At 44.9% G+C, this 19,734-nt stretch overlaps 1 protein-coding gene across 3 annotated transcripts in view; it reads right to left on the reverse strand.

The window, feature by feature from the left end:
* Positions 1–19,734, reverse strand: part of CPQ (carboxypeptidase Q) — a 265,330-nt gene that overhangs the window by 45,289 nt on the left and 200,307 nt on the right. For all 3 annotated transcript variants that reach the window (XM_084848003.1, XM_084848005.1, XM_084848004.1), the window contains one exon: positions 1,320–1,521. In XM_084848003.1, coding sequence (XP_084704129.1) covers positions 1,320–1,521 — 202 coding nt within the window. The remainder of the gene's footprint in view (positions 1–1,319; positions 1,522–19,734) is intronic.

Below are 19,734 nucleotides of genomic sequence, written 5' to 3' on the forward strand. Positions count from 1 at the left end.
CAGAAACGTTTGCTGTGCAACTGAAGTTCAGGAATAAAAGACAAATTGAAGGAAATTGTTTGAGGAAGATTTCCCTCTAATGAAGCCATGTCTCATAGGGCTGATGATCTACACAAATCAAAAGACTTTTGCATTTAATTGATTCTATGTTATGCAAGTGCATTTGGTTTGCATTTACTAGAAAGGAAAAGACCACCCATACGTACACATTGTGGACTACTTAAGTTAAAATTAAGAACAGAATATTGTTTGTACTTTTATGAAAAGATCATCAGATTATAAAGAGTTCTTCTTTAGCTTTTTGGAAAGAACTGGGCCACTGAAAATGGCTCAATGTGTTTTCTGTGGAGTAGACTCATTTGGGTTTGAGTGAACTCTACTACTATGTGAATGCCCCTCGGCTTGTTTTGGAACTGAGGAAACTTTTCTGTATTTCTGAAGGACATTTCCCATCAATGTTTTGGAAAGGTTCTTCCAAGTCAGAGTAGCGGGCAGACCTTTTATAGGTGTGAGAAGGAGTGGCTTGCAGAATTTGGGAGATAAAGGGAATGAGAGAGTGAAAGCAAGAGAGAGAGAGAGAGCTGAGAGTTTCTAACTGAAGTGAACTAAAACTGGGATATAGCCAGTGGCTTCCCAATTTGCTCTCTGGAGGATCACTTTTGTAGGAGTGCCTGTTTGCTTCCTCTCTTGCTCTGCTTGTATATTTGTAAATAAAGCATATAACACATGTTGGGGTTCAGTGGTAGGGCACTTGCTCTGCGTGCGGAAGATTCCAGATTTGATCTCTGGCATCTCCAGGGAGGGCTTAGAAAGAATCCTGCCTGAAACCGTGGGGAGCCCCAGTCAGTGTCAACCATACCGGTCTAGATGGAACAAAGGCCTTACTTGGCATAGGACAGCTTCCTATGTCCCTGAGTGCATGGGTTGTGTGTGTGTGTGTGTGTGTGTATATATATATATATATATATATATATATATATTTCCCACGCCAACTATTTAATGTGAATAAGGGAGGGGAAAAAGACTGTATTTAAATGTGTTATATTTGGTTTGCATGTTTCCCCCCTTCTGTTCAAGCAGAGGGAATGTCCTGCTATTTTTAATCCACTGCTCTAGGAAAGATTATTATAAATCCTAAAGCCTAAAAGAAGATTGTACGCATAATGCCCACACATCATCTAAAACTTTTTTAAAAACAAAGCTCAAGCATGCATTTATAGCCAAGCACTGGTCTGCCACAAAAAGAGATAAGTAAGAAAAAAAAGGGGGGGGGGAATGGGTGGGACAACTCAGCAGATCTCAAAATTCAGGAATCTCACCTGGTATTCCATCTTGTATCCAGTATTTAATGTCTGTTCCTCCACCATTTTCAAAAACATTAGTAATATTGATGGGCTTCAGCAGTTTCATGATCTCCTTCATGACATTACGAGCCTTATCACTGCCTGTGAAAGCGAGGCCAGTGGGCATGAATGTTCCCTCGTCAGACTCCATAACAATGTCAAAGTTGGAGATGTTCACCTGAAAAACATAAAGTAGTGAACACCCATTCAAAAACATGGGTTTCCAAAGGGTCATTTAGAAAGCACATCATGTTAGTAATCATTTTACATCTAGTGCTACCATGGAATTAGACAAGAAATGTGTGTGAACCAGGACAGCCATGTTGAGAGCTGCTCACCCCCCGTAGCAACCATTTGGTGAGAGTGCTCACAATACTCTGTCAAAATTCCAAATGTGCCCACCAACCCAAAAAGATTTGTGACCCCTAGACTAAGGCCTGGTTCAGATATAATGTTGCTGATCCAAGAAATTGTAGTTTGCTAGAGCATGAATGAGTGACTAGCTCGAGCACTCCCTCACCTCCTTTCCTCCTTTCATGCACATGTTTCATTTAACAGACTTGTTGGCTTGTTAAAGCACGGTTTAACTCATATGTCTGAACTGAAATATCACACTTTAAGGGCTGTCTACAACCCTGGTTTGCAAACCAGGATGAAACAGTGGCTTGCAATTCTGGTTTGTAGGCAGCACTTAAACCACCGTTTCCTGGTTTGAATATCACAAGAAACTCTGATTAAGAAACCAGTAAGTCTTCTTTCAAGCTGGATGTGCAAGAGGCCAAGGGTGCTGTTGCACTCATGTCTTGCTTGTGGGTTTTCTGTGGATAGCTGGTTGGCCACTATGTGAACAGAATGCTGGACTAGGTGGACCCTGGTCTGATCCAATATGGGTTTTTTTTATGTTCTTAAGGAAAGGGAGGGGGAAGGAGGGAGTGCTTTAGTTCATTGCTCATTCACACTCTAAAAAACACAGTTATTGAAGCAGAAACATCACATCTGAACTGGGCATAAGAGTATGAGTTGTGAGCAAAAGAATGCCCAGTCTAAATCCTGTTCACCTGTGAACTCACTGGATACCTTTAGGAAAGCCACTGTTTCTCAGCTTCAGTCACATACTTGCCAGGTATTGTTATCACAGAATCGTAGAATAGTAGGGTTGGAAGGGGCCTACAAGGCCATCGAGTCCAACCCCCTGCTCAGTGCAGGAATCCAAGTCAGAGCATCAATTACATGTTACATGGATTGCTAGGTGAAGTGCACTGAACACTCTAAGCGTGGCTGGCTGGGGAATGCTGGGATTTATAGGATTTTTTTCCTGTCTGAGCATGCATAGGTTTGTGCTCTAAGGTGCTGTAAAATTCTAAGTATTGCCCACACATACTGAAAGAGAAAATGGGTGGAATGCAGAGGACCTTGTGCAGTGAGACACAGGTATTTCTTCTGCATCCCATATGTCTCCCCGTCCTCTGAGATCATAATCAGAGCCCTTCTGCAAGAGCCCTCACATTCAGAAGTGTGCAAGTGACTGCTTGTGAGTGGGCCTTCTCACTGTTGGCTTCCCAGCTGCAGAATGCCCTCCCCAGAGACATCTACCTGGCACATACTTTGTTATCCTTCCGACACCAGGCAAAGACCCTTTTATTCTCACAGGCTTTTAAATCTTCTGTATATTTCCACTGCTATCTTCTGTTTTAAAGTAGTTCTAAACACAGTGATATTTTTAGATCATCGTGTTGTTTGTGCCTGTTATATTTTAGTCTCTGCTGCTTTTAATTGACTGTTTTATTATCCTGCATTTTGACTTGATGTCTATGGATTGTTGTTTTTTACTTGTGTTTGACTGTACATTGCTCTGAAAGCGATTTGCTATAGGGCGATGGGCAAAGCAACCCTATGGGGCCGGAAAATCTGAGCCGGAGGAACTGCCTTTTTCTAATGCCCGGCCAGGCTCACACCAGCAAAGAGGAGGGTGTTGGGGGACATTTTTCATCCCCGCCCTTAACTGTTTTCCTCCCATTGCTTACAATGGGAGGGTAATAAATTATATCACCTCCAAGGGGATGGGAGGGCTTTGGATCTCTTGGACCCACAGTCTCTTTGGGCACATCCCTGGCACACCCCTAGAATGCCTCCTTTTTGCCCCTCTAGTGCTGGAGCTCCAACATCAGAGCATCGACTGCATACCTTTCCTTACGGGGTCAGATCTCTCTCATTCTGGGGGAAGATCTTTCTCTTCATGCACAGGGAGGAAAATCTGACAAATCCTATAGCCCCCAGGACCATAGGATTGTAGCCAAACAAAATGTAGAAATAAATAAAGTTATTTCGAGAGGTCAGCCTATTAAGCAGCAGCACTGAACTTGCAGATGGCTTTTGGAAATTCCTCATAATTTAACAGGCAGTTTGGGGGTCTGGCCTGAGACCCACGGAAAAGGAAGCACACATTCCAAAACAGCTGATCAGGGCTGGAGGTACTTATACTTTCTCGTGCCAATGGATTGTCTGTTTTTAAACTCAGGATCACTTAAAAGTCAGTTATGGCAGGGGTGGGCTGAAAGCAGATCTCCAGATGTTTTGGACTTCAGTTCCCAGCATTCCTTACGACAGGCTTTTCTGGCAGGGACTTCTGGGAAATGAAGTCCAAAATATCTGGAGATACACCTTTTGTTGACCCTTGAGTTCAGTGCAGTGAGTTCAGTTCAGTGCACTGAGCTGCTCCTAGGGAACCTCTCAAAACAACATGGATGAGTTACATGTATGTACCCCAATCAAGGAGAAGATGAGGATGAAATGAAATGAGGAGATAACTGGAGGAGGGCTAATGTTGTCCCTATCTTCAAAAAAGGGTAAAAAGGAGGAACCTGGGAACTACAGACCAGTCAGTCTGACATCCATCCCTGGGAAAATTCTGGATCAGATTATAAAGCAATCAGTCTGTAAGCACCTTGGAAACAATGCAGTGATTACTCGAAGCCAACATGGATTTGTCAAGAACAAATCCTGCCAGACGAATCTGCTCTCATTTTTTGATCAGGTAACCTCCCTTGTGGACTGTGGGAATGCTGTGGACATCATATACCTCGACTTCAGCAAAGCTTTCGACAAAGTGTCCCATGACATCCTGATGAGCAAACTAGCTCAAAGTGGGCTAGATGAAACAACGATCAGGTGGATCCACAGTTGGCTACAGAATCGGACTGAAAGAGTGCTTCTCAATGGGATCTTCTCAAACTGGGTAGAGGTAACAAGCGGGGTACCACAGGACTCAGTCCTGGGCCCAGTGCTCTTCAACATTTTTATTAATGACTTGGAGGAGGAGGTGCAGGGAATGCTAATCAAATTTGCAGATGACACAAAATTGGGCGGGATAGCTAATACCTTAGAATACAGAACCAAAATTCAAAGTGATCTTGATACGCTGGAGCGCTGGGCAGAAAACAACAGAATGAAATTTAATAGGGATAAATACCAAGTTCTGCAACTAGGAAAAAGAAACCAAATGCACAGTTACAAGATGGGGGATGCTTGGCTCAACAACACTACAAGTGAGAAGGATCTTGGAACTATGGTAGATCACAAACTGAATATGAGCCAACAATGTGATGTGGCTGCAAAAACGGCAAATGCTGTTTTGGGCTGCATTAATAGAAGTATAGCTTCCAAATCCTGGGAAGTACTAGTTCCCCTCTACTCAGCACTGGTTAGGCCTCATCTGGAGTACAGTGTCCAGTTCTGGGCAACGCACTTTAAGAAGGATGCAGACAAACTGGAGAGGGTTCAGAGGAGGGCAACAAGGATGATCAGGGGACTGGAAACAAAGCCCTATGAGAGAGACTGAAAGAACTGTGCATGTTTAGCCTTGAGGAGCCTGAGGGGAGATATGATTGCGCTCTTCAAGTACTTGAAAGGTTGTCACAGAGAGGAAGGCCAGGATCTCTTCTTGATCATCCCAGAATGCAGGACACGGAATAATGGGCTCAAGTTACAGGAAACCAGATTGCGTCTGAACATCAGAAAAAACGTCCTGACTGTTAGAGCAATACGACAATGCAACCAATGACCTAGGGAGGTGGTGGGCTCTCCCACACTGGAGGCCTTCAAGACGAGGCTGGACAGCCATCTGTCAGGGATGCTGTGACTTGGATTCCTGCATTGAGCAGGGGGTTGGACTCGATGGTCTTGTAGGCCCCTTCCAACCCTACTATTCTATGATTCTATTATTATCTAGATCAGCAGCCCTTTAACTTTTCAGGCCATGCATAATACTGCTGTCATCACTTATTAAACAAACACTGGGATATAATTAAGCATTTAGTGCATAGCTCTTCCAAGTTCTATACAAACATTAATTAAATCAGCCTTGCAATAATATTATGAGGCAGGTTGTTATTAGCAAACTGAACAGCTTCATGATGGAAGAATATGCTCTGCTGGATCCTGTGGTCCCCTTGAGACAGTATTTTGAAGATTGGGTTTAGGTGTTTCATTTTCTTTCGTTCTTTTCTTTCTGACCACCCAAGCAGCTATATTTAGTTGCAAAAAAGGAAGGAGCACAATGAGTTATCCTCTGCTCCACTGTGCTGTTGTAGCCATACGTTAGACCTGGCTTAGGGGTCCCAGAGCTTGTCTCGCTTACAAGGAAATCTTTATAGCTGGAAGCGGGATCATAGTAGTTGAAGTCCAACACATTTGGAGGGCACCAGGATGGGGAACACTGCTCTGGGGCAGGGATGTGGAACCCGTAGACCTCCAGATGTTGTTGAACTCCAATTGTCCTCCACCACTGGCTATGCTGGCTAGGGCTGATGGGAATTGCAGTCCAGCAACATCTGAAGGACCACAGGTTCCCCTCCACTGCTTTGGAGCAATGGTTTAAGATCCACCAGCAACTCATTCCAGCAAGGAGACAGGGGACCTCTTGCAGAGTGTGACTGGGAAGTGGGCTGTATTCCATTTGCCTACCATGTCACAACACTTCAGCTGTGATGGCATTTTATTAATTTGTTTTATTGATCTAAATATTTTATATAAGCAAGGCAGCTCATGTAAATGTATAGGTGTTGCATATTCAGACCACTTAGCCCCACCAACATACCAGTGGCTGCATTTTTCACCTGCTGAAATTTCCAAATAGTCTTCAAGGACAGCACCATGTAGAATGCACTACAGTAGTCTAATCTGGATGTAACCAGTGCATGGATAACCGAGGCCAGATCCAACTTGTCTAGATAGGGTCGCAGCTGGAGTATCAGCTTAACAGGCATTCTTAGCCACCAACACTACCTATGTTTCCACAGTGCCAAGTCTTCTCTCTGATGAACTCCCAAGTTGTGAACCTGGTCCTTCAGGGGGAATGCAACCCCATCCAAGACTGGTTACTTACTTCCATCCAGTCTGGTTGGTTTTCCTATCTACTATACCTCTTCTTCAGCTTGTTTTCTCTCATCCAGCCCAAAACCTTCCCAGGCCCACATACTGGTGACACCACCAGCCCAAACCTCCAGATGACTTCCTCTAACAGTTTCACATAGATTTTAAAAAGCATAGGAGACAAGATAGAATCCCGAGGCACTCATAAGATGGTCCTAGCATTAAGCAAAGTGAGATGTCTCCCTCAGATGCTAGAGGTTGGGGAGTACAGGAGACTGGTTGGGGGCCACACAACTTGACCTGCACCTCCTAGCCTAGCCTGCTAACATCAAGTGAAGTGAAAGATGCTGTTCCATCACCATCACTGATTCAGCTGTCAGTCTGGTCACCTTCTGAACATGAAATGGGGGAGGCACCATCTTGTACTTCACATCAAGCAGCAAAATGTCTTTGGCTGGACCCTCCAAAAGCCATGGGATGGTACAGAAGTCCCCAACACAACCTTCTGGGACTGATCCTCCAGGAAGGAATGGAGCCACCATAACACCTATGCCCAACCCATCAAGATGGCCCAGAAGGATACAACAGTTGATGGTACCGAAAGCTGCTGAGAGATCCAGAAGAACCAGTGGGGCTGCATTCCCCTTGCTGGATCACAGGATCAGGCCTTTCATAGTATTTCATGCATGACAAATCTAGTTGTTGCCTCTTGTTTATTCATTACACTCTTCTTTATTCATGACAGTGGAAATCGCATACAGTCCCAAAGCTATAATACATTTTTTTACCTAGTTAACAGGAAATGAATGCCTTTCCACAGGAATGCCACAAAATCATGAGTGATCCTCTTCCAAGAAGGATGGAATCTTAAGAATCTAGATTTGAAATGTACAGTACAATCACTTTTTAATCCAAATGCTTGGGGCACATTCCAAACATTGGGTGAGAGAGTTGGATATGTAGGAAGGACTACATGGGCCTGACTCTGATGGGAGATGACAGTCATATTTTACATGTGCAATCATCCCATATATGCTTTAGAGCACGGGTGGAAAGAAGTTAGACTGAGGCAGGTTGGTAGATGTCTATGTGATTTGCAGCAGATCACCAAGGATTTCTGACTCCCAGTTATATCACAATAGGAACAACAAAAAGGCCTTTTCTTTCCTAATTAGGCTGCTCTAATGAAGAAAGCTAGGGCAAAAACTAGGACTGGATCCATGTGTGGAATGACCATGAGCTCCATTCTGGCAGCTAGAACAAATTCCTGAGCTGTGCATGTGCTCAGAGGCATCCTGTTTCTTTATTCTAAGTATATGTCCAGCACCAACTCCAGGTTTTGGAGGACTCTTGAGCTCCTCTCAATGGCTCCTCTCTCAGTGAGTATCTTCTCACTGCCATTGTCACCAGCTGCCGTTGCTCCTCCTCCTCTTTCTCATTATTGCTACCCTTTGCTTGCTTGACTGGCAGCGAGCCAGGGAGCAAGCAGGCAGGGGCATCTCAGCTCCTCCTCCTCCTCACCGCCAGCATTGTCTGGGTCGGAGCAAGAGGCAGATGAACAAGCAGGCTGCAACGATGAAGAAGAGGAACAACTCCAGGGAACTCTTGTCAGTGAGCCCTTGCTGGGGTGTGGGCCCTGGCAGGTGCCTGACCATGTCTACCATGTCTAGCCACCTGATTCACTATGGTTGCACCTGGTTTCAGTTGGTAGATGTGGTGGTTCAAGTAAAAAAGTAGATCCTGGAAGCCTGAAGTACTCCCACCTCTGCTTTAGAGTCCTCAGAATAGTTTGTGTACATAGCCTTACAATCAAGGCAGTGAGGTAGATTGGGATGACTATCTCCATATTAAAGAGTGAGAAGCTGGAGCTGAGGGGGAGAGAGAGAGAGAGAGAAGTCTACTTAAGGCCATGCAACTAGCCTCAAAATTCCCCGCCCTATTTGTGGGCAGAGAAATTGGGAGGACAATTTCACTGAATTTTTGAAGGAGCAGGAGAACATCTTCCACAGTGTCTCGGGGTGTGGCTCACCATTAGCAGTCACAGTAGCACAGCTTCTTTCTTTTTTTCCCCTAAGGGTTTTTCAAAAACCCTCTGCAAGCGATCAGTCAGACCGCTTGCAAGAGTGATCTGTCTTTTGCCTGGCAACTTGCTAGGTAGGGAGAAAATGGGAGAGAAGAGAGAAAAGGGTGGCCACTTTGGGCTCTGGTCCCATCCACTACTGGCATGGGGCCAGCCATCAGATCACCCTCAAGAGAATGGAGCCCTCAGCAGGAGAAAGGTTCCCCACCTCCACGTGTGGACTGGAACTTCATTATCCACCAGCTTTGACACTTCCCAAATGTTCTGACCAGTGGAGGTTGGTGGCTCTGATTTTGCTGGGCCCGTGAATCCATTCTGGGTTCGAACTCTAAAAGAGCTATCCAAGGTGCTGAACCCTATTCCCAAAATGAGTTTCTCACCTTGGATAGCTCCTTTCAAGTTCTGTCTGGTTCTGACTGAAACCCAGAATGGATTCACGGCACCACCAAAATCGGCACCACCAGCCTCCACTGGTTCTGACACAAAATGTGATTTTCTCAAAAATACATTTAGAAACCTGTATTTTGAATGAAAATATATTTTAAAGTGCTCATTTAAATGAACATTTTCACATGGATTTTGTCCCCCCCCCCAGATTAATGTAGAAATGAGACAGAATGGACAAACACTTGCAAAAGTGGCAAAGAGCAGAAATAGACTGATTCACTCATTCCTACCACGTGTGTGTGCATGCGCGTGCATGTGCAGCTACACATTTCAGGTATGCACATTATGTGAAAATTATGCTGCTGACATCTATTCAAAATCCAGCAGCTTTACTAAAAATAATAAATGAATCTGGCACCTAGCCCTAAATTCTGGTGCACACACACAATCTGGCAAGCAAACTGAGTTTCAAAACAAAAGAAAAACTGGTGGTTGGCAATCTTATGTGACACAGTAAGGTAGCCCAGTGTGGGTTTTTAAAAAAGAAAAAAACACTGCTACCATATTGTGAGCGCTATCAGGAAAAAACTACTTTTTAATGGTGGATGCTGCAGTTCACATTGCTTGCAAAACAGAGTGCCATGAATGTCTGAGGATCTGGTTCATGTTATATGGTTTTTATGGATGCATATGGCTTCAAACCAACCTCTCTCAACAGCAATGTGAAAACCGGGACTGAATATGGCCAGTTTGCAATGGAGACTGTTAGAGGCCAATCTGAAACAAGACGAAGGGAGGTGCAGCAATGTGACAGAAGGAACAAAACAGATCTGTGTTCATTTGACAGTGATGGAAGAAGCAGCCAATAGTCTCAACGTGCTGATCTTGACACAGTGGGAATTCTGACACAAAGTGAGATAATGTTTTATTATGGTGAAGTTTTATAAGCTATTGGCAACACTGCATTCTTCAATGGTTATCCATTTTTATAACCGCTCACATATGTTTCTAATATTAAGTCAAGAACATGAACCACCCTTAGCACATGATATGGCTGCACCCACCATCCCTCCATTCTTCATGTATTATTGTAACCACTTAATTCTGAGCACATGTTGAAGATGCATTAAAAACAGAATGTTTCTGCAAAGAAAATCCAGTGTGAAAAACAAAGCAAAACTGATCATGGATGGGAAAATTGCTCCTTTGCCTTTTGGAGGCCATCCTTCAGGACTTCAGTCTACTCAATGGAATGAATGAAGTCAGGTGTAACTTTAAACTCTGGATATAATGGTCTTACAGGGTCCCGCTTTAGACAGACACATGTATTGCTTCAGTTGTGAAGCACAAAATTCACATTTCTCTTCCCTGTTCTGCACACATGCCCAATGCCATTCCATGCTTTACAACTCCTTCTACTTTCCTGATACGTTAGAACATATTTTGCCAATCCTGATTTAAAAAAGGAAAGAAATGCTCTCAGCATGTGTGTTTTGCAGATTAAACTCACATAAATCATGGTACCATCATGATAACTAAAATGGCATTTGCTTCCGCTGCCCTGATGCTAAACAGATTTACTTGGCTATATGTATATTATTTATGTATTTATTTATTGCATTTATATCCCGCCTTCTTTTCCTCTTGCAAGGAACCCAAGGCGGCTTACATTATCCTCCTCCTCTCCATTTTATCCTCACAACAACAATCCTGTGAGGTGGATTGGGCTGAGAGCCTGTGACTGGCCCGAAGACACCCAGTAAGCTTCCATAGCCGAGTGGAACCCAGATCTCCCGGCTCCCAATCCAATATAAGCACTATTTTGTTGTAGGAAGTGATAATATATATTTTAAAGTCAAAATAATAAATAATAATAATAAGTTGTACACCTGTACATATGTACATGCCCAGCCGGCTCATGATCATAACATGTTTTTTTTTTTAAGAAGAAATTATGCTGTGGGAAGCAGCGTTAGCCGTGATGGGACTGTCCCACTGCTGACCAGGGAGGCAATGCAAACCCCTTTGGAGTAAAATGTGCTGCTGCTAGCACACACCTACTTCAGAATATGTAATAAAATATTAAAACTCATATGAGTGTGTGTCTCTGGCTCTGTCTGTCTATCATCTCCTTAGTTTCCTTTCAGACAGTGAAAAGATAGCTGCTGTTGTCAAAACAAGCTCAGATCAGGCTGTGTTCTCATAGGTAATTTAAGTCAAGAGTCAAGAGAGGCAGTATGAGCCAAAGACTAACTGTGGGCTCAGCTGTTTCCGCCAGCTCTCCTCATATTGGAAGACTCGTTCAAATATGCAAGCTCATTAAAATATCAGTCCACTGAGATAATCACTTTAGTCAGGGAATAATCAGAACTCCTGCCTATGAGTACAATGTGACATTCTTCACCGTGAAATTCTCACCACAGAACATGACAGCAGAGAAGAAAAAGTAAGTCAACAGAGTTTCATCGATGGGTGTAGTCTGTTTGAAGGCGTCCTCTGTTTGAAGGGCTGCCAGGTCCAAGCCTGGTTTAAAGAGACAGAACCATCCAAAGGGAGAGCAGAGGCCTTGCAGTGGCCCATGAACACAGAACACCTGGACAGCAAACTGAGCAGGGACACAAGTCGCCTGGTCACAGTCCTCCTCACTACGGAGGGGTGCACTGGATCTCTCTTTAGATCAGAGGTGCTGAACCTCTTTCAGCCTGAGGGCTGAATTCCATTTCGGAGACAGCCTTGGGGGCTGCATTCTATTGGTGAGGGGGGCTGACGGGAAGGGGCCAAAAATACCAGCACATTCTAGCCTAGAGCTCTTGCTGCCACAGCAACTAAGCATCAGGAGAGACATCTCAACCTTTCTGAATGGGGGAAAAACTGTATAAAAGCCAGGAAATCACCCAACATTTGGTGGTCAGGGGAAGAAGGTGGGACCAGGTGAAGGGGATGCGTCCTTCTGGGGAACCCCAGAAGGCCTGACTGGGACCTCAGCTGGACCAGATTTCACAACTTCTAGGTAGGTAATGGAGTGAACCTCCTCTCCCCTCCCCATGTGAGTGAATTTGGCTTTTGTCAGAACTTCGCGTGCATTGGAGGCCATAGGAATGTATCCCAAGAATTCTAACTGGAAATGGCTCCACAACTAGTAATAATTTTGGCTGTTCACTTCCCTCTCACCTACATCCAAAGTCTCATCCACATGGGCAAATCCATGTTTTTATTGGTCTAGCACAAGGGTGGCCAACCGGCAGCCCATGAACAGGGTCTCTAGCCCTAGAAGCAAATATAAGCCAGGCTCCCAGGAGTCTTAATCTTTAATCAAACTGCAGTAAAAGCATTGTACGTCGTTTCACTAATAATGAATAGGGATGGGCGGGCGCCCCCATGTCTGGGTTCTCTGGGCGCCCACCCAGCCCCTGCCCCCGCTTGTGCACACCCAGACAAGCTTCCCGCCATTCGCCAAGCCACCCACACTCACCCGGGCGGCCTTGTCAAGCTCCACGATTGCCTTTAAAAATAAAATAAAATGGTGATCGCCAACTGCGCATATTTGCGTATATGCAAAATGAGGCCATGAATCACCTATACATGCAAGATTAGATGCAAGCAAACACCTGTAATCCTGCCTATATGGGATATTTATGGCCCCATTTTTCATATACGTGAATGTGTGCATTTTTGCAAATGCGCATATCTGCATATTTGGGAATATGTGTATTTGTGAAAATGCGCATACTCATGCATATGCAAATATGTGCATTTGCGAAAATGCGCACATTCACGTATATGCAAAATGGGGCCGTGAATGACCCATATACACAGATTACAGGCAAGCAAACGCCTGTAATCATGCCTATATGGGCTATTCATGGCCCCATTTTGCGTATATGCAAATATGTGCTTTTTTGTGATCGCCATTTTTTTTCCTGAAAAATGTCAACAGCAGAGCTCAAGTGCAGGAAGCTCGGCGAGTGTGGGCAGGTGGTGAGTGGGAGCAGGGGCTCAGTGAGTGCAGCTTGGGGGCGCAGGCAGTTCCGCCAGATTTCTGGTTGGAATCAGGTGCCCGCACCATTCCTAATAATGAACTTTTTTTCAAGAGGAAGAGAGAAAGAGAATAACTCTTGAAAAAAGTACAGTTTACTTTTGATTTTATATATATAATATCTTGTCGGTGCTCGGACTAGGGATGTCAGAGAATTCCACCACGAATCTCGGGGAGGCCGAATGCCAGTGCATTCGGCCCCCCGAAATCGGTGGCGGAATGGTCTGCCCCCCCGGGACGGGACTTACCTTGGGCGGATCTTCCTGGTGGCGGCAGCTCCGGCGGCGGTTCGGTAGCAGCCGGTCTTCCAACCAGCTGCCACCCCCGCCATTTCCAGTTAAAAAAAAACAAAAACAAAAAAAGTGATAGGCTACGTAAATGTTTATGTAGCCTATCACGGCTGATTTAAAAGGGAAAAAAAATGCGCGTACGCAAATGCAGCGCCCATGGGCACCGCCATTTGCGTTCCTTATTTTGGCACGTCTTAGTCTGTGTAAACATTTACGTAGACCAAAGTGGCAAAAATAAAGGGAAAGCAAATAGCGTAGCGTCTACGCTATTTGCGTTCCCCTTATTTTCGCCGTCTTAGTCTACGTAAATGTTTACGTAGACTAAGACGTGCTAAAATAAGGAATGCAAATGGCGGCGCCCATGGGAGCCGCCATTTGTGTACACGCGTTTTTTTTTCTTTTAAATCAGCCGTGATAGGCTACGTAAACATTTACGTAGCCTATCACGGCTGACTGCAGGGACGCAAACGGCAGCGGCTATGGCCGCCGCCATTTGCGTCCCTGCTAGCCAGCGGCTCCGCAGAATCCCTGCGGAGCGGAGCCGGCCGGCCAGAATTTCGGGGGGGAGGGACGGAGTGTCTCCCCCCCGGCCAGAATTTCGGGGGGAGGGACGGAGCGCCCCCCCCCCACCTCGAATCAATTTCGCTAAAAGGTAAGTGACTTTCATACATCCCTAGCTCGGACACATATAACTCTAAAGCTCTGGCAGTTAGGTGGTGCCAATTTTATTGTGTTTTATTTATTTACTAAAGAGCAATCCTAAGTTTTTTCAGAGGGGATTTCTGTGGCAGAGGAGCCCTGCCATCTCACTGTGTCCAGGAAGAGAGGTGTGTATGGGAGTTCCCCCACCCCCAGCCCCAGCATTATTTATCTTAAGAAAAACTTCCCTTCCCATGGAAAGTTTCCCTCCCAATGGGACAGAAGACAACGATGCCAGCTCCAAACTCCCATAGTGCAGGGGACTAATCTATGGGCATCTTGGGGAAACAAGGGGCTTTGGATAATGTGGATCCATGGCTGCCACTAACAGGCCTCCAGTATACCCTGTTTAGGGCCCCACTGCTGGCAGGAACACTGGTGGTAATTCTATGCCAGCAGAGCTCTCTGTGGGTGTCATGCGGGGACTTCCTGTGTGGAAGTGCTATCTCACTGGTGATCAGGGATGGGGCCTATAAGGGTGCCATAAAATACACTGGGACACCAGACCTTTGCCTGTAAAATATTAAATTAGCCAATTCTTAGCCACCAAGAATGAATGAATGAATGAATGAATGAATGTATGTATATATTCCGTATGGAGGGAGCAATCCTATGGCCCCAAGACCATAGACCCTAGACATCGTTTGAAGGGCCATAGGATATTGGGGAATCCCCCTTCTGAGGTTGGAGGCAGCACTCCAACCTTGGAAGGGACAGTCAGAGATTTGCCCCTCCCCCACCCCCCTCATAGCCAGTATGGAAAGAACAGTGCTGGCTGCCTTCTGAAGTCAGAAAAGTGACCTTGGAAAGAGGGAAAAGAGGATGTTTTGGTGGGTAGAGGAGGGGAGACTGGAGAGGCCAGGATATGAGCTATCCAGAGCCTCTTCAAGCCTCCTCCTATTTTCCTTCCAAGCGCTGTCACTAGGAGGGCATAAAAGCCCATCTAGTGAAAAACGCAATGATCAGAGGATGGGGAGGCAAAGATTGCCTCTAGTGCTCCTCCATAGGGATTGGCTGTCATGGAGAAATCAGGCCCTTTTGGGGCTCATTGGATTTCCCCTGGAGCCCCCAGCTTGGCTTACATTTGTGAGCCGAGCCATGAGCTTTTCCCTCAAATCTGGGAACTTAATCGTTTTTATTTTTCTAAAATCACCATTTCCCCCGGATCGCCAACATGACACCTGTTGGTGCAATTTGTGCAAATTGCAGCCATAATTTGCTTGATTTGCGCAAAGACGTTGCTGTAATTTGCGCATTTTAATGATTTTTTTTTTTTTTTACAGAAATTCTGCCAGCTGGCCCGACTTGTTGCGTGATGAGTTGGGCCAACTGGCGGAAGACAGAACAGAGTCCATGGGGCCGAGCAGATGGAAGCTTGTCAAGCTCCATCCCCCAACTGGATTCCTCCAACATCCCTACTTCTCCCACACTGACAGTTTCAGGCGGCAGGGCATGGGATACAGAGAAGCCTCCAAGTTCTGAGGCATCTGTCTCATGAGGGTGCAACCTATAGGACTGGGCTCTTCCCACTCCTCAGCCAAAATGTCTCTTGGTGCGACTTACATATAATCAATAAAAGAAGACAAGAACTGGCTATCCCTTGCCCACAGCAACTACTTCTAGGAACACAGGAAGCTGCCTTGCACTGAGTCAGACCCCTGGTCCATTTAGCCCAGTATTGTTGACACTGACTGGCAGCAGCTCTCCAGGGTTTCAGCTAGGTTTTCTTTCCAAGCCGAACCTGGAGATGCCGGGGCTTGAACCTGGGACCTTCTGCAAGCAAAGCGTCTGCTCTACCACTGAGCCACGGCCCTTCCCCATTCTGCAACCTCAAGCACTTGGAGAAGAGCCAGGGTTGGGTTATCCATTCCAAATGCATCCCAGCATGAATGAGCAGCACATGGCTGGCGCCCCACGCAAGTACAAGGAGAATCTACCTCTCCCCAGAATGTATTTATCATTTGGGGGATGTGTTCTTTGCCTTGCAGTATGGCAGGGTGGTCAGATTTCAGGCTAGAACCCCACGAGCTACCAACTAGACTCAGGTGCAAAAGGCAGACACTTAGAATGAAAGAGTGGGGTGACTCCGAGCACATTCTGCGCCTAGGAGTTTGGTTTCGGACCTAGAACTGAGTCCTCCCACACAAATATCCACTCCTGGTTACCCCCAAGCTTTCTTCATTCTAGCAGCCTAATTTAGGTAGAAAAAGTCATCCTGCTGATGCTATTGCTAAACAATTAGGAGTCAGAAACCCTTGTTGATCCACTGCAAATCACCCAGATATCTAACAGTAGAACAGCCTGTGCAACTTGGTTCTTCCATGGCCAAGTATTGCAACTGGTTTGTTTGTTAAGTCCCCCCGTCCTCCACCACAACAAAGCACAAAGCCTGGCAATCTATGAATAAGCTATCTTTAGCTTTAATACCTACACTTGTGTGTTGACATGGAAGCCTAAAAGTTCTGAAACTAATTATAGCACTGCAGTAGCAGGCTCCTTGTATAGTGAAATGATAACCACCTCACTCAGGTTTGTAACAAAATATGCAGAACTACAAGTTTGGTAGCCTGAAAAGAAAACAAAGAGGAAATACATTCTATATGTGCTCTTATGTGTCCAGCTTTGTATCCTGGAGACAAAAATCTGCAAACTCACAGGCTTTATTCCCTATCTATGTCTAACAGGTCTATGTGGCAGATTAATGTCAATATGGCTTTCTAATTTTAGTTGAGTACATCTAATCAGACCAAATGGCACAAATGAAAACTACAGGGGGAAAGTTTTCTTTAGAACAGTTTGGAAATGGAGATGATTTGAGCCCTTTTCACAAGCTAACATCCATGGTACACATGAAGGTGAAGGACTGCACTGTTTTTTTGGCAACCCTGGTGTTGTGTGTTCCAGTGGTCCCAGCCCCAAGATGACTGCACATTTAATGGGGCATCTGCAAAGCGGCACCTATGTGTGTACAGCTGTACATGCAGAGGCACTCTTTTGCAGATGTCCTACTCAATGTGCAGATTTCTGGGGTACATGATGTCTGTGGTGGAGTCTGTGTGGGGTCAGCCTGTGCAGCCCCCCTCTCCTTCCAAATACACTGTCTACATTTGGAGGTTCTCCTGTGAAGAGCGTTCTGGAGAAGGATGGGGGAGAAATTCATTCAGTTTGCATTTGAATGTGAACCCACCTACTTTGTGCTTTCGGAACCAATACAGAATCCAAAACACAGTTGTGTATGTGTGTGTTTATTTATTTCTATTTTTAATCCACCCAAGAACATGGAAAAATGGCATACAAATAAACTGATGATGATAAAGATGCTGATGCTGATGATACTCTCTGGGTGGTTCACAAGGAAAAAGATGAGCTAAGGGTCCGAGCAGGTATATATCCTTTAGATACTATGGTCTCAAGCCATTTAGGGCTTTAAAGCTCAACATGGAGACTTTAAATTGGACTCAGAAATGGACTGAAAGCAGAAATGGACTGAAAGCCAGGGCAGCTGACAAAGCACTGGTGTCACATAATCTTATCAACCAGTCCCAGTTAGTAGCCTAGCAGCTTTTTTTTGAACTAACTCACATTTCTGAACCATCTTCAAAGATAGTCCCACATACAGTGCACTGCAGTAATCCAGCTGGGAGGCTACCAGAGGGTGATAACCCTTGTCAGCCTATTTCTGCCCAGAAAGGGTCATAGCTGACATATCAACCTAAAACGATAGAAGGTGCCCCGCCACCAAAAGCCACCTGTGCCTCAAGGGATCACGCTGGATCTAGGACCACCCCCAAGCTGCGCACCCTCCAGGACAGGTCGAACACTGCTCAGCTGGGCAGATGAATCACCATTAACAGTACCTCTGTCTTGTCTGGATTAAATTATCCTTTGGTATTTGTAGTTCTCTGAATTTTGTGATGCCCTTCTCTGATTAAAAAATGCATACACAAATGCATATAATAGGGAAATGTGTGCACAAAAATGTGTATATTAGAGAAAATAATAGCCTAAATTCATTATATTAGGGACAATTGCTTACTATATATATATATATATATATATATATATATATAAAACGCAAAATTGCATTAAAATGTGTATAAGGAAAAATAAGCATGAAAATCTATATGAATTTTCATGCAGACTTTTTTTTAAATGCAAAACTGATGCAGAAATGGAACAGAATGAACTTAAAATTGGAAAACTGAGAAATGGAGAAAGAAACTGAAATTAACAGATTCAACCATTCCTGCTTCAGAGTTTCTACGAAGTGGGGTTAAAAGTAGGGCTGTGCATGGACCCCCCGGTCCACTTCTGATGCTGCTTCAGATCCTCAGAAGTGACCCCTATCCGCTTTAGACTGATTTGGACCTCCTCCACTCTGACTTGGATCTGAATCTGAAGCGAGATCCGGATATCCGGATCACCTGTTTTTGACGTTTTCCCATTGACTTGCATGGGAAAACATAAATGATCGTAACTTTTTCCGTTTTTATGACACAGGCATGAAATTGGGGACCTCACCACCCCCCTGGAGAGGAGGCCACCTGCAAAAGTTCAGACAGTTTGGCCCAGTCGTTTTTGTTCTAGCAGGAGGTAACATCTGATGTTTTCCGCAGAAACTCTCAAAGCAAAGAGCTGTGACTTCTTCCTGTTTCCATGCACGCGTGTGACACCTTGGCCCCTCCCAGCCCCCCTCGAGGGCATCAACCTGCCCAAAGCCCAGGCATTTTGGCCCACTGGCTTATGTGCTAGGCGCAGGTGAAATTCGAGTTTTTCCAGGAAAACTCCCAAAGCAAGTATCTGTAATTTGTCCCCACCTCTGCCCCTGCCAACACCCCGAAGGTGCCTCATATTGTGCTGGATTGCTTTGCCACACAGTGGACTGTTATTGGAATAAGAAGGTAAATAATATAAATACTATGTGTCTCATGCTTTTTCAACACTCCCTTGAAACTGGAACATATAGTGCTGGCGGAACTACAACCTAGCACGCACACACACACATGGACACAGACATACAAGAGCTAAAGAAAAGCAGAACTATCTAAGCAAATGATGGGTGTCATTAATTTATTGTTTTATATTTCGTGTTCTTTTATGGAAAGCAGGATAACTTCAAGAAATACAGGGCGACAGCGCAGGCAATTAGATAACAGCCAAATCAAACCCTATTATTTTTAACACCCTTCTTTAATTTCTGTTTTGGGAGGATCAACACAGAGAAGACATAGACAGTTCACTTCTGCATGGGGGGGGGGTACACTACATACATAGGCTGCTATAATATGCTTTTCTTTAAGAATTTAAAAAGAAAGAAAAAACTAAATGCCTGAATATGACTTAAAGCGGGGGGGGGAGGAACATGCCCAGAAGTCAGTGTTTGTTTTTAAAAATTGAAATAAGACTGGGTTTGTAAAAATCTAAAAGAGACAGAGTTGATTGACAAAAACGACAAGGAAATAGGACAGAGAAAGCAAAAGTAGGGGTCAACGTTACACAACCAATGCAGACTTTTCCAGAGTCCAAAAT

This window comes from Heloderma suspectum, chromosome 4 (assembly GCF_057233095.1).
Source record: "Heloderma suspectum isolate Gila_16-S chromosome 4, 16-S_ref, whole genome shotgun sequence".
NCBI classification, from domain to species: Eukaryota; Metazoa; Chordata; class Lepidosauria; order Squamata; family Helodermatidae; genus Heloderma; species Heloderma suspectum.